The following is a 15,331-nucleotide window of genomic DNA, read 5'->3' as shown; positions in this document are numbered from 1 at the left end:
CAGTTCTGTCAGCCAGGTCGGAGAGAAGGTGAAAGCCCTGGCAGAAGAGGTTAGTACAGATGCACTGCCAACAAAGAAAGTACATTTATCATTATGTCTTCATCAGTTTGAAGAGGAAGGAAGAGTTGTCCTAATGGTATGCTGGTAGACTATTTAGATCCACTCCAAAACTATAATATGCTATGGTTGTAACATACTGCCTACTGCCTGTGTAGTATAATGGCATTCTGCTTATGGTAACAAAATCCTATCATACAGTTGGTTCTAAAATCACTATGTTTTTTGAAAGCAGGATGAAGAGATGCATTTATCAGAGAAACAAAATACTGTGAATACTGGCTGAAAACATTAAGTGCATTGTCAGATCACTGACAGATTCTCTTTTAAAACTACTATTTTTTCCCTGAAATTATAAAAAAATGAAAAGAAAATACAAAGTAACACCTTCCAAATGAAAAACATTGAGAATACATTACTGTACGTCATATCATCACCTCTACGCTATCATACCTGAAAAGCTGAAACCTGGCAGTGCAAACCTAAAAACAAATCTAGCATTGCTACCACAGAATAGTGGGAAATTTTTGGACTACTTGGATCTAAGTCTGCTCCTCAGATTCATCTGCTGAATTTCAAGTAATCATAAAACACCACACTACTGGACTGTCTGAAAAAGTACACATCACTCAGAGTGCCCTCTACAGAATAATCTGACATAAATGGTTGCTATGCTCTGTGCAATAAACAGGTAAACATAAGACAGAAAACTTGATTGAATTCTGAAACATAAGCATGAAACGTGATAAATCCTGAGATGCACAAAAGACAACACTTGAACATGCAAGCAGAGTGGATGGACCACAAGACCACCAGGATATCAACTACTTGTCCAGCACCCTTTAGTGTAGCATTGCCCCTGCATTTTCACTATGGAAAAAACTGGCATTCATTCTCTGGTTTTAAAAATGAAAAATGTTACAACCTGAGATGTGAACAGAGACCCCAGAAGGGAAGAATATCCTGTATGTATTTGCAGTGCATGAAAGGAGTGGAAAATTACTTACCTTTGAAGTGCTCAGTAAGGAATTCTTCTTTATGCAAAACCAAAGAACTTGGGAACGGTGAGTACCTGTTACACCGGAACCTAGCAGTTGCATATCATTTTGTTATTACCAACTCCTAAATGTATGAGGATCTTTACTGCTTGTTTCGTTATTCCAACTACCAAATGAGGCTTTTTATTGCCTTTCTTTTGTGAGAAAATTTAACTGCATTACCTATAACCATTTTAGTTAGGGTATTTTTATATAGTTTAAGGCACTTACCTTTCCTTTTAACTCTTTGCTTGAAAAATTTCCAAGTAGCTGAGTTTGTTGTACATTTTTATTTCTCATCTGAGAGTGTTGGAAGTTAGAAAATAGCTCCCTTTCTGCTGTGAAATATTACCACAGAGCACATGCGTATTCTGCTATAATAACTGAATTATCCTGTTGTTTTTTAAAAATTCTTGTTATTTGGACTGGTAGAGTGTTAATATATCCATTAGATACATAGGTTCTCTTCCAAAAATGTTTAATGATAAACATTCTCCTACTTAAGGAAGGAAGAAACTGGTGTTGCCATACACCTGACCTTCAGAAGATAAAGAGATTTTAAAGGACTCTAGTAGGGTCCTCAATATAGAATGCAAAATCCAAGCCCCAAGATGTGAAGTAGCTGAAAGACTAAAGGTTTAAAATAATTTCTATAAAAGTGAAAAACTTAAGTCCACCTCACAATGTTTTGCACCTTCATAGTGATCAAACTTGAAGCAGGAAAGGCAAAGCTCATCCCCCACTGACTCAGCAAGAGCATAACCAGCCACTTGAGGGGTGAAATCCTTCCTCTGTCTTTGGCATTTGCCAGACTGAAGATCAAGTGCTGTGAGACTTGACCTGTGAGACTGTCCTGACTGTCCTGACCTACCTGGTATAGCCTGACCTGACTTAAACCTGTGGGGGGGGGGGGGGGGAGGGTCTAAATATCCCCTTCAACCTTGATTATGCTGTGATTCTACCTAGAGGAAGAGTTCCGATGATTCCTCTACTCAGACTGTACTTTCAGATAGAGAAAGGGACAGAAAGTTCCTCTGTCCTTCTGGAGGAGACATACACTGAGCAGTCCCTAAAATCCTTATCATGCAAAAATACAAGTAATTTTCAATGTATATTGCCAAGCATTTAAAGAAAATTTTTGGCACACCTGGATGTCTGGATTGTCTTTTCCACAAAGTCATGCCAAGGAGCAAAGCAACTCCTATAGTTTTAAAATTTCTGAAATGTTCTTTAGCCTTGTAAACAGCACTACAGATCCAGATAAGTCAATACAGAAAGCTCCACCTAAAATCTACCAGTTTATCCAATGCAGTAGTAAGCAAAAACAGATTAAAAGCTTCAAAATTGTTTGAGTGCCTAATGACTGCTGTAAATACTTGGAAAAGTTAAAGCAAGAATTGCTATAACTCCACTGGTCATTCTTAAAATAGAAATGAGATTTAATTTTCAAGCACCGTTTTTATAGGCTTGGGAGCATCCAGAAAGTGATGCTTCTCTGTCAATGAAATATAAAGGCATCAAATGGTGGATATTGTCATATTATAACTCTATTACCATATAAATCAATCAAATAGATTCCACAAACCTCATCCAAAATGGACAAAATAAAGTACAAACCCATAACTCCAGGTCCTTAATCTGATTCTTACAATTATGTTTTATGAACCCAACTTTCAGAGTTAAAGTTTTTGGCCTCTGCATTAGAACATTGTTGGGTTGAGTGTTTTTCTATTACTGTGTCAATTGAAAGAATTTTTCCCATTATCATGCCAATGGAGCTGGCTGGGTTACACCCAGGGTCTCTGATGACTCTAGACAAAAGGGGTCGGTGGGAACGGCTCTCGGAGGGGCCTCTGAGGCTTTCGGGAGGGGACTCGTGTTTCCGGCGAGCTCGGAGGAGGATGCCCGATCTTGAGCCCACACAACCGGAGCACAGGAGAGCCAGACCCTCTGTGATCACCGGCCCTGCATCGGCCCGGTTCAGCCTCCTGCCTCTGCAGACACAGCTGATCACCCGGACACAAACGGTGAGTGAGGAACCGCCAACCGTCCGCTCCAGCCCGTTCCCACCCAAGACCGGCGTGGCCGCTGCCGCCCCCCCCCCCCCTCCTGCCTCCGTTCCTGCCTGCCCCTCAGCAGCTCTGGGCTGGGACTAAGCACAGAAACAGCGTGCTTGCATCTAAAAGGACTGACGCCGAGTTATCTATTCTGTTCTGTTAGCAATTTTAATAACTGCTGTTGTTTTCTGCTTGTACAGTTAGATATATTAGTAAAAGAGCTGTTATTCCCACCCCCTTATCTCTGCCTCAGAGTCCTTGATTCAAACAATTATAATACTTGGAGGGAGTGGAACCAAAGTCTCTGTTTCAAAGGGAAACTTCTGCCCTTACTGGCAGACACCTGTCCTTTCAAACCGGGACAAACATGTTCCTCAAACCTCTGGGAAAAAATGAGCTTATTTGGTAATTCTTCTAGATTTTCACTACAATGTAAATTGGAAGACATTAACTTGATTTGGCAAAGAACTCATTCACTGCTTACAAGTGAATGCAGAAAGCATATATTAAAATTTTGAAGATCACAACTTAGCAAGAAGAAAAAAAAAGTCTGTTTATATTTGCATTTCCTTTTGTTCTTTCACTAATAAAGTCTAGGTGATGGTATAATTCCTTACAGTCAAATCATCTGTTCACAGTAATTCTAGAAAAGTCAGCAGTTACTGACTCTGCCCCATCTTTAGCTATGGCTTCTCTCTGGCTCCCTGTGGTCAGATGGAACCTTTAAAATGTTTTAGTGAAATGAGCAGAAATATTTTCTAAAAGAAAAATACAAGGTGATGCTTCAAGTAGCTGGTGAAGCAAAGTCAGAAAGCTCTCATATCCAGGCACACAGAGCTGCTTTGATATATCTCAGACTCTCCACTTGATTAAATGAAATTAGGATTACCCCCATAATTAATTTCTGTGGAACACTGCAAGGAAATGGAGATGATCTGTTCAGAAGACTTTGGAAAACATTATTAAGTTTAAAAAGAAAGATACTACTACTATTCAGAACTGCATCTGAAGGGCAATAGAGGAGCTGTACAGCCTATGCAGCAGCATTGACATGTCTTCCTTCTGGTCAACTCAAAAATTGGGTTGCTGTGACCTGCAAGTAACTAAAACTACCAAGTTGTTTCGGTGTATCTGTTCATGTGGCACATCACTCATTTCTGTGTGGAGATAAAACATCCACAGGTGACAAGTGCTTCAGCAAGGAGAGATAATAAAAACCACATCAAAATAAAAAGAAGCTGAGATCAATTTCATCAGTCATATAAAGGTCAAAATGGAGTCCCAAAGTACCTTTAGGTAATGAAAATCCTGCTGAGGTTTAACAAGAACACCCCGATTCATCAGATTACACATTATTCCCCTAAATGATAGCAAACTACTCTCCAAGCAATTTCCAGTACTGGCAACACCTCCATCTGAAATACATTTATATTCTGCTTAACCTCTACTATTTACAATTCAAATCATAGTGAAAGCAAGGACATTCCATGAGGCACATCATAAGAAGAGAGCGGAACTGTAAGCTGCCAAATGCTAATGTATGTCCCAATTAGCTGCAGTCACTGCTGAGAGTGGGTGATGTATCAACACTCTCTAAAAAATTACGAGCCAGAGCCAATGGGGTGCACCAACAATATTTTATCCTTTCAAAGTGGTGACCTGAATCTTTACAAGGAGTGTGGGCCAAAAATTATTGTCAGCCCCTGAATATACAGACTGTGGGGGCAGTCTCAGGCAACAGCCAAATAGTGCATAAATAATCTCCAAGATCTCTGAAAGTGTGGCCAGGACATTTTGGAACTGAAGTAACTGAAATGTGGTCATCATCTTTTCTAGGAACTCTCATTTAAATGTAGTTCCTTATACTGAGGAAAAGAGGCTCTTCCCAGCCTGTTGTAAACTAAGCAATCTATAATTAAGCACAGTTTTAATGGCAAGAATAATTAACAGGAAATTTTGCCCTTCTAAGACAGTCATGAATGAGAGCTGAAAGTTCGGGGGTTCTTCAGTCCATCATATTTTCCTTTTCTAAGCTTCCCTCTGCTGTTGATTATCCATGAGTATCTGCCAGTTTACACACTGAATGGTGTTTCCATGTGCTTCCTTAGCTTCTGGGTAATCTGAGCCCAAGATACCTGATTGCTGTGGTACTAGCAATAAACACGATGCTTTAGTGGCAATTTGATTGCACTTTTCAGTGCTTATGAAGCTTTGGAATCAATGGCATTCCACCAGTTTTTGCAAGATGTCGCACCAGACCTTCTTAGGTTTATTTTCATTTATACCTAACTTGTTCTATACTATTAAAAAATAATGAATACAAGCAAATACAGGAATGGCAGAAATATGACTACTCTGAAATTAGAACTACAGGTAGGATTATGCATTCTAATAATCTTCTAAGTTCCTCACAAATGTAATATATTTAAAATAGATCACCATGCTTCTTACCCTTTCAGACTGAATTTGTTTAACTTCTGGAGCTTTATACCCAGCTTCCTAGTCCTTGGGGTTTTCTGGGGATATTTTTTTTTGTGTGTGTGTGTGTTTGTTTGGGGTTTTTAAAATATAAATCTGCCTGCAATTTGCCAATATATTCTAGGCAGAGCTTTTGATATTGACCTGCTCCCAACACGATTACAGGAAAGCTGACGATAAGGTGGCTTTTTCTTTGATATGCAGCATTTTATATTACACAACAAAGCTCTCATCAATTCTAATTACAATGGTATACTTCTTTCCTTTTCAAAAACCTCTAAATCCAGTCTTTTGTCCATGAAGTTTCTCTTTTGCTTGTCTTACGCTTCAGGATTTAAAGTTATTTAATGCCATGTGTTCTTCAAGACAATGTATTTTTAATAATACTAACAAAAAGAAGTTTGATCTGTAGAATATGGCTTAGTCTTAAGTCCTATCCTATGGCTATTTTGATACTTAAGTATTCAGCTTCCCTCTTAATAGCTGCCCATTATTTCAGCAATAAATATTAATTTTACAGGTCTATATCTAAAGTCTTCCCCTTTTTGGAGTATTAGGAACATTATGATTTTCCACTCCAAATTTTGTTTAGGTGTATTCCTCCATTCCTACTTTCTTAAACTTATTTTAACTGAATGACTTCGTACTCTGAAACCCGTTCAATATGGATTGAATTTTACAATGATTTTTCAACATTTATTTATTTAATCTTTACCAGGAGCAATTGACAGTTTTCCAAGTTCCTCAGTAATTTATAATGTGAAATACCTATTTATACCCCTGACTTTAGCTTTGTGGAACAAGCGCTACCTTGGTTAATAGGTTAATAGGTGCAGATTTTTCCCAGTGACATAAATGAAGTTCAGCTGTTTTATCCAAGCACAATAACCAACTTTAACTTTTATCTCTAAAAGGACACTAAGTAATGGGACATGGCTACTTGACTTTTTCATTCATCTTACAAGGGAAACTTCCCAAGAAAGAAAAACTAGAAAGAACTCCTTGAGACTATTTAAAGAACAATTATAAGAATTTTTTTTGTGCGAACCCCATATTCCAAATCAAATATCAGGAGCAATACCCTTTACGTTGATACAGTGTTGCATGATCTGCTCCAAGAAGTTTTAGGTTAATGAAGATAAACAATTTTCATTTTAGGTTTTTTAAGGTAAAGTTTGTGCTCTCACTATGCACTTCCACTGAAATATTAAAGCAGAGTTGAGAAAAAAGATTACAGAAAATTATGTATTTAACAGTTGGCTGAGGTAAGTCTCAAGGAGAGGACTGAGGCAAATGACTAACTTCCGATCTGACATCTCAGACATTTAAAGACACTGTAAAATACAGATGTTTGATTGTCTTATCACTGTTGTGGCACAATTCATACACCAAATAAAGAAAATAGACTAGTGCATGCATTGGATATTATAGGCAGAGTTCACCAACAACCGGCTTGGAAAAACTTCTGGAGCTTTTTCAGAATAAAGTATTACACACACAGTGTGTAATGACTGGCAATATATGTCTACATGAAATAGATGAATATTAAACAAGCAAAATGCTGAGAGCTGCCAACAGAACTGTATGGGTTAATAGGTGATTTTTAGAAAGCCTTTTCAGACAAAGCCTCTGAAGTTATTGTGTTATCTCATGAATCGGTAAAATGTTTTGCCGATGAATGTAAGGAAGTTTAAAGCTGTCGGCTTTTGCCTACCGTACCAAGATCAGTCTTAAGATCTGTTGGCAGACTTAACTTTCTTGATCCTTTAACTGAAACAACAGAAAAAGGAGAAAGGCAGTTGTTAATAAGTAAGAAAGAAAAAGGAGTGAGGGAAAATAACATGCCATCTTCTGGTTAAATCCATGTTGCAAATTTTTTGCACTTTTCTTTTAATAAGCACATAAAAGCAGAATAATGGTTTAAATATTTTCATTTACACCATTCAGCAAAATAAATACAATTGAACAAAGAAGCACTGGAAAAAAATTACTACAGATGTCAAGGAGTGAATGATGTTTCACACAGCTTTGGCTGTGTGCTGCAATATCTTACTTTGTGGTGACAAGAATGATAAAAAAAGAAACCACAAATGAGATTAAGACAAATATTGCAAATGCTGCCTATGCAGTATATCAGAAATATTTAAATACCTGAAAACAAATTTAATAAAAAGGTGCAATGAAATTATGAGATCTGATGACATCACACCTTGAGACAGCATTTAAAAAAGAGAAGGCATATTGTAGAGGTTATGGGGACAGAACATACTGTTGTAATATCATGGAAAGGAAGACAGATTGCACAGAAAGAAACTACAGCAGCTTCAAGACATAATATGACGCTAATTTAGTCATCAAAATATTGTACTCAATACAGTGAAGGTTTAATTATTTGTTGTCTTCCAATTATGGCAGAAACTGGTAATTTTGCTTTCTGTTCAAAAATGTTTTCATTTCCTCATACACAAACGCATTTCAAACAATGAACACCAGAGAACTGAAATAAAGCATGTCTTGTAGCAGTCAAAATGGCATGAAATTTACCAGAAAAAATGCCTTAAGAAATCTTTTATTAATTATTCAGAAGAATTGATTTCCAATTTGGTTATTTCATTTTGTATTAATTATTTTTTTCACATGGTTTTCTGGCTTCCCTTACCCATGCTGTCTGTTACTAGAATGGAACAATCAAATATTTGTCAACTAATATTATATTACTATTATTATACTTCTAAAGGAAGTCCCACTTGAAAAGTACCACCATGACAGGAACATATGAATATAAGGAACACATTCTTTCATTTAGTAAGCTTTTAGGTCAGAAGGATGCCCAGAACAAACAAACACTCTTTTAAGCCACAAAATCCCTAAAAAAAAAAAAAAGATTCTGTTGTATTCTTTTGGAAAGCCTCCAATGTGGCAGAATTAAATATCAGCCAGCACCTATGTCAGATTGTCTTGGATTGCAATACAGGATGTGACCAGAAATGTGTATGCTATCACCATCTGTTGAAGTCATGTTGGGCAGTGATCCTTAGCTCTGTGGTACACATTATCTGCTAATGGGCCATCTTTAAAACCAGATGGGGCAATCATCTTTATCTTTTCCACAACCCATCCTCCCTCCAGAAAGAAGTCACTTGCTAATGGGCCATTAAGTCTCACTGTGTGAGTGATAAAATTACATGGTCCCACTGAGAGATGCTCCAGCCAGGGGGAGGATAAAAACTGAGATTTTGAACACCAAAGCAGCCTTTTCCACTGGATTCCAGTGGAAAACTGGACCTTGCCACATCATCACTGGACCTTTGGAGGAAAACGGCACCTTTCTACAGGATTAGTGCTTCAATTGAACCACATCTGTCACTCTAGAAGGACTGCAGCCACCATTTAATTGGACTGCCACCAACACCCTGACTGCTGGGTGTCAGGTTGTATTCTGACTCTGTCAAATAGAGTCTTCTGCCTTTCTTAGCAGACACCTGTCTTCCAAACCAGGACACAGATGTTTTTCTTTTTTTGTTCAGGGATGAGTAGGGGAACATGTGAGACTCTGGAGCAATATTTTGCTAGTAGTAGAACCAGCACAGCCCTCCCAGTAATCAATCTGTAGCAGCAACTAATTCAGGACATGACAAAGAGGTCTCTCCAGATCAGCCTATCAAAAATAGACACATTAACACTACTACATAAAAATTCTCTAATTTGGGTGCTAAGTGTTAAGCACCAACGCCCATTTTAGGCACTCACACAAAGGGCAGTTTGATTTTCAGAACAGCCTTTAAAAGCCTATTTCATATATCTGAGCAGCTGTCAAATATTCTTTCAGACTGAATGGGAGGCCACTGCCCCAGAAAATCAGTGCTGTACTATAAAGAAGCATCACTCATGATATAATCTTCTTTTAGTGGAAGTACAACATCTAACCTAATCAGCCTTATGAAAAACAATAAGCAATTTATAAGAAAAACTGTAGGACACTTTACCAACAGATTAGGACTCAGAGTAGCTAAATTGGTGCTGTCATAATGCAGCTTTGAACTTTGAAAATCGGTAGTCGGACCTCTCCTATTTCTAGGTTACAGGTGTTTGTGTACAGCAGGAATTACACATCTTGTGTTGCATGCCACAGCTGTTCCCAGGTGGTGACATGTCTGAATCGCAATAGCTCCCAGATGTTTGTGTGTAGGCTCATACAGCACATGCAAAGTTTGGACTCTCCTCTGAAGGAGTCTACATAGGCTTCGTTTGGGAGCTGATACATGACAATTGCACACCTTTCACATGGCAATCACACAGCTGGACATTGATGCACTAGGACACAGCATAGATCACTGTCAATAGGCCCCATATTTGAGGGTAAAAACAATAGAAGAAGCTGGTTGCTTTCATGCTTTACTGTGATTAATGCTGGGCATATTAGTTTTTTAAACTAACTTTTGACTATTAATAATATCTACATTCTAATCAGTTTATGTTATCTGTTTTTAGTACTAAATCATGCATGTTTTACTATCTTTACATTTATTATAAAGAAGGATCATGCAAATAAGCCTATCATTGACTTTGAGCTTCTGAAAACCAGTTTTATTTGAGAATGGAGTATAAAGGTTCAAGAGGCCAGCAGAGTTGTTTAATATCATTATTTGTTTATATTCACACTGGAGGCAGCCAGCAGAAATTGTGATGCTACAGCATAAGGCAAGACAGCCCCTACCCATAAGCGCTTCAAGTGTTAAGAGTGAAATTATTAAACTGTGGGATGAGGAAGAGTTCCTCGGTACAGTCTAGCAGCCAGCTAAGCTTAGCATGCAGGTCTTCTGACCTGACAACATCCTGCTCCATAGCCATATGGTTCCTCTCAGTCTTTTAAGGAAAACACCAAGGTACAACCAACAAACAAACGTGCGCTCACAGCACTGCCATTCAGTGCTGAGTTTCCCTCAGCTACTACAGCAGCACCATGGTCATAGATTTTCATAGATTATTCAAAATGAAGATGACTAAATAAAGGATTTTTCTGTCTGGCTGACACTCAGAAATATCAGTCCCAGTTACTGCTAAAGCCTGAGCCATGCACCAGGGACTGCACAAGGGCCCAAACCCAGGTTCCCAGCTCCTTCTGCTCTCTACACAGAAGTCCCTTCTCAAAAATTTAAGCATGAATTCACCTATTCAGGAACTCCCTTGCTTATGGGAAATAGTGAAAAATGCACCTTGTATCCATGCTGCTAAAGCTAATCTCTAATTATTGCCTTCTGACTAGTTAACATTTTTACATTTAACATAGATAACTAGAAATGGTTTTGCAGTGTTGTCAGTAACTAAGTTTCAAAGTAAATCACATTCTATGTTTTGCAGACACCCAAAATGTTTTGAAACATATAATTTCTAGCTTGTTTTCCAGGAGAATATAATTTTCAAATGAAATTCAGCTTCATTCAACTTCAGCTACTCTGAGGTCACTCACAAGTTAAGAAAGAGAATGATTGTTAAGAAATTTAATTATATTCTTCTTGAAAGAAAGCTATTTTAAAAAAACTTCATATAGGAATGTAGGGGTTTGGCATGGCAAAGGCCTAATCCCAGCAGATTTAACCAGTGGAATGAGTAAGGATAGCAGGATTTGGAAACCATAGTCTTGCCATTAGGGATCTGTCTCAAAGTTCATGGTAATCAGTTGTGGGAATCTTCACACAGCCTTCTCCAAGCTTCAAAATCTTAAAAGCATTTTGGATGCAAGCTAATATGAAGGTTCTTCTTAAGAAAAAACACAAATCCATTTTTCTTTTAGAACAGATATTTTAGAAGTCACTCTTCTATACACAGACTAAATAAATTCTTTCCTTCTGGCCTTGGAAAGGAGTCTAAAGTGTCCAATTACATCTCACACAACAAACAAATGACCCATCAAAGTTGTATTTTCCTGTGCTCACAGTGTATTTGCTTTTATATATTTCAGGATGAAGCTCCATATGAATGTTTACAACAGTAATCGACATACATAATTATATATTATACATTATATTCCTAAGAGTCCCTGAACAAGTTTACCTAATGAGATGAAAATAATGAAGGCGAAATTTACTGGAATGGGTACTGTTCTGTAACACATTACACAGTAATTTGATTTGATTTGATACAGCCCTACTTACATGATGAGTACTTTAGAGTTACTGAGCTCTCATGTGCCACTGCAGAATGAAAGTAGTACAAAACCCTTTTGATCTCAAAATCACAAACAAAAATGAAAATGCAGTTTGAACGAACAAGGCATGCAGGAGTAAAAATAGGATGTTCTGGGGCTTTTGGTCTTAGGCCACCAAATAGCATGATATGGCATGCCTTGCTTCATTTCTGCATTCGAGAAACATTGTTTACATAGGTAAGAGTTTGGGAGTTTTTAAAGTTCTTTTGTTCCACAGTTTTTACCGGTGTTATTCCATACATACTACTACATCCAGAATACACTTACAGCAAAAATTGCCACCTCTCAGATATTAAAAAATATGCAGAATCTTTCAAATGCCTTTACTAACTTCTTTTCCTTTATAGTGTTGGAAATGCATCCCTATAATATTTAAATACTAGTTTAATTAAACAAGATACCAGTGGTTAAAGAAGATTATTCTTCTCCTCTGCCTACCAGAAAACTTTTAATTAAATGGTTTAATTTTATGTTCTATTCTGAATGGTGCTCAGAATGGGAATCTGATTTTTCAATTATATCATCTGAAAAGTCATGTTTTAGTAAGTAGCACAGGAGGAACATCTGAAAAGATAGTTTGGGGAACCAAATTAAATATTTCATTACTTAATGAAACTTAAATACTTCATTACTTAATGAAAAAGTAGGATTTGTACTGAATTATGTACCAGCATATGAAATAGAGAGTACTCTTCAGCCCTTCACTGAGTCTCTTGCTCAGCGCTCCAACACTCATATCAGTGATAGAACACACAAATACCTAATTCTGCTTTGAAGGAGGGAGAAGAGAAGCCAAAAGCCAAATTACTGAGTTGACCTAGCCTGTCTCTGCAGAAATTTTGTCAGAGGCTCAAACATTGTCAAGCACTAGAATGTTATAGGCAAAATCAATTTTTCATGGAAACAGAGATAGTTCAGGCAGTCTAAGCAATGTACAACTTCAGACCAAGAAATAAAGGAGGCAGAAGATTTTTCAAGTTCTCCAAGGAGCCATTACCAACACAGAATGGAAATCTGACTAAGCCACCAATGGCTCTCTCAGATGTAGAAATACTCATGTCTACATTGGCAAGTGTGCCCCAGGGATTCTTCCTAGGTATTGTCTTGGGAGACTCAAAGTGCACACGTGAGCCCAGCAATGCTATTCCTCAAATCATTGCCCTTCTGACAGAACTAAGGATGAAGATGCTCACCACTGTGCCATCCATCCTGTGTGCAGTGTTTGCCATATAGACTTGTGCCCCCAGCAATTTGCACTTTGTGTATGTATTGAACCTACTCGAGCCAGGGCATAAACTTCTCTGCTGGGTGAAGAACTGATGTTGATGTGCTCTGGCAACCAGAATGAACTGCTACAAATCAAATGCCATTCTGTCTGTCTTTGCAACCTTTTGTAGTTATTCTCAGCAGGCCCTCCTCCATTGGGCAGCAATTTGAACCACTTCACAGAGCAGTTCAAGTGTTCTTTCTGGTTTTGCTAACTTTCTAAATGATTAAGTCTTGGTCCGTTTTCAGCAGAGGAACACAGTCAGTGGTTTTACAAACACAAAGATCACTTATGGAACGCAGCACACTTTCATTGCAGAGCTCATGTGCCGTGGACTTTAAACAGATAAAGGCAAGGCTGGAAGTAGAAGGACTCTGCCTGACAGATCCATAGGTACGTAGCTGTGCTCTATGAGCAAGAAACATTAGTCAGTGAGAAGGCTGATGTAGGTGTGAGGCTGTGCTGGTAAGCACAGGATTAGTTCTACTCTCAGATTTTGAAGGGCATAGTTTTGAAGTCACTTATTCCAGATGACTAGGCTGGATTCTGCCCTGTTTTACAGAAGGTCTGCAGAAGCAATATTAATTAAATAAAATTAATTAATATCAGTCACAGTAAAAGAAACTTCTTGTTTTAAAAAGTAGTTCTAATTATAGTTACTTCCTACAAAACTGCACCTGACTTCACATTTTAAAAATATAAATATAGCTTGGAAAACAACATGAAAGTACTAAAATAGGAAACACCCATAAATATGCTATGTTTTCTATGCTGAATATCTCCAAAACAGAAAAAATATAATAAATTTTGGAGGACATTATCTCAAATTTATATAAGAGAGCTATTTTTGAGCACTAGCAGAATGACAAATTGAAGTTAAATGCAGAAAAAGTAAAGCGTTCTAGGAGACAGTCATCATTATAAAGCTAAGAATATGCACATGTGGTTACCACTTCAGTCATCTCTTAGCTGTCAGTGAAAAGAAAATGAAAGGTTTTAGGTCATTTCTGAAAACAAAAGTGAAAAGTTGAGTCCCAGTGAGCCACACAATAAATAATTATAACTAAACTATCAAATGCTTTATTTTAAATTCTATATAACATATTTCTGAGGTCTTGCTCAAGGGTTTGAGCTCCTAGTTTTATACCAATAGTATTATAGCCTATTTTACTTTGATATCCCTGTGTCTACAGATTTGGGGTTGCAAAGAGTACAAGGAAATACATATTTCAAAGCAGCTCTTTTGTTTTAGCTCTTGGTATGTCAGGGAAACATTTTATTAGTTTTATTAGCAAAACGAATGTATAACAGCTACACTTGCTTATTTTCCATAACATTTAAAAGCCAGCTACTAGAAAACAGCTCTTAGCAACCATCTTTAAGTCAGTGAACTCACATTAAAGAGATCAATGTAGACTAGGTACTTGCTGAAAAGGTCTTTAGGAATGAGACTAATTCCACCTTCTGAAGGACTAGGGGTAAAATGGGAAGCATTTACGAATTTTTGCGTGGCCAAGATTTCCCTGCTCTGACTGATGAGCAAGTATTTTTATCTGAGGTTCTGCTTTCATTGTAAATTACGTAAATTAGGCACCGGGGTTGTAATGGCTAAAATTTACCCTCTCCATTTTGGTGATTTCAAAAATTTCTCCATGTACAGCTATGCATAACATACACATATAGAATTACAAGGATTCCTTACTGTAAAAAAATTTAGAAAGCCTATTAAGAATACAGAGAAACAAGTTTCTTATAGGAGGATATAGGAATATACCTGCATGGTCCTGTTATTCAAATGTTTTCACACTGTCCACCTCAAGATGCCCCATGTGCATTTAAGTTTTCCTTAAGGAAACAAGATTTTACTGTGTTACATGAAAAGTGCTTCTCCAGTAATTTCTTCTGTTTGGAACTGTGCACTTCACTTCTTAGGGATTAATGAAACACAGTGATGCATGACATGAATGGCTTATACAGATTGCAGGAAGAGAAGCCAATCACCTTTACCTGAAGTGGGGGACTTGCAACGCTCAAGCTCCAGGGAAACTGCACTGTCATTGAGTTCAGTCAGGCCTGAAAAAATGGAGTTAAAGAGTTAAGTTACAATCTAACAGGGCATGCTTCAACTTTTTTGGTTAATGATATTCTGCAATTTAAAGTCAATTTGGAGAAAGGAATAGTGTGAAATGAGAGGGAAATACTTTATTTCAGATAAGTGCAGTTTTCA

General features: G+C 37.5%; 1 protein-coding gene across 6 annotated transcripts in view; it reads right to left on the bottom strand.

The window, feature by feature from the left end:
- Nucleotides 1-15,331, bottom strand: part of STXBP5L (syntaxin binding protein 5L) — a 195,308-nt gene that overhangs the window by 24,301 nt on the left and 155,676 nt on the right. For 4 of the 6 annotated variants that reach the window (XM_079305321.1, XM_079305324.1, XM_079305322.1 and 1 more), the window contains one exon: nt 15,112-15,177. In XM_079305321.1, the coding sequence (XP_079161447.1) occupies nt 15,112-15,177 (66 nt within the window). Of the gene's footprint in view, nt 1-7,348; nt 7,400-15,111; nt 15,178-15,331 lie in introns of all 6 variants that reach the window. The other 2 variants (XM_079305323.1, XM_079305320.1) reach the window with 1 other exon arrangement.

The sequence above is a fragment of the Erithacus rubecula genome, assembly GCF_903797595.1.
Source record: "Erithacus rubecula genome assembly, chromosome: 1".
Classification (NCBI taxonomy): domain Eukaryota; kingdom Metazoa; phylum Chordata; class Aves; order Passeriformes; family Muscicapidae; genus Erithacus; species Erithacus rubecula.
The sequence above is the reverse complement of the archived record's forward strand: the minus strand, read 5'-3'. Positions and strand labels throughout refer to the sequence as shown.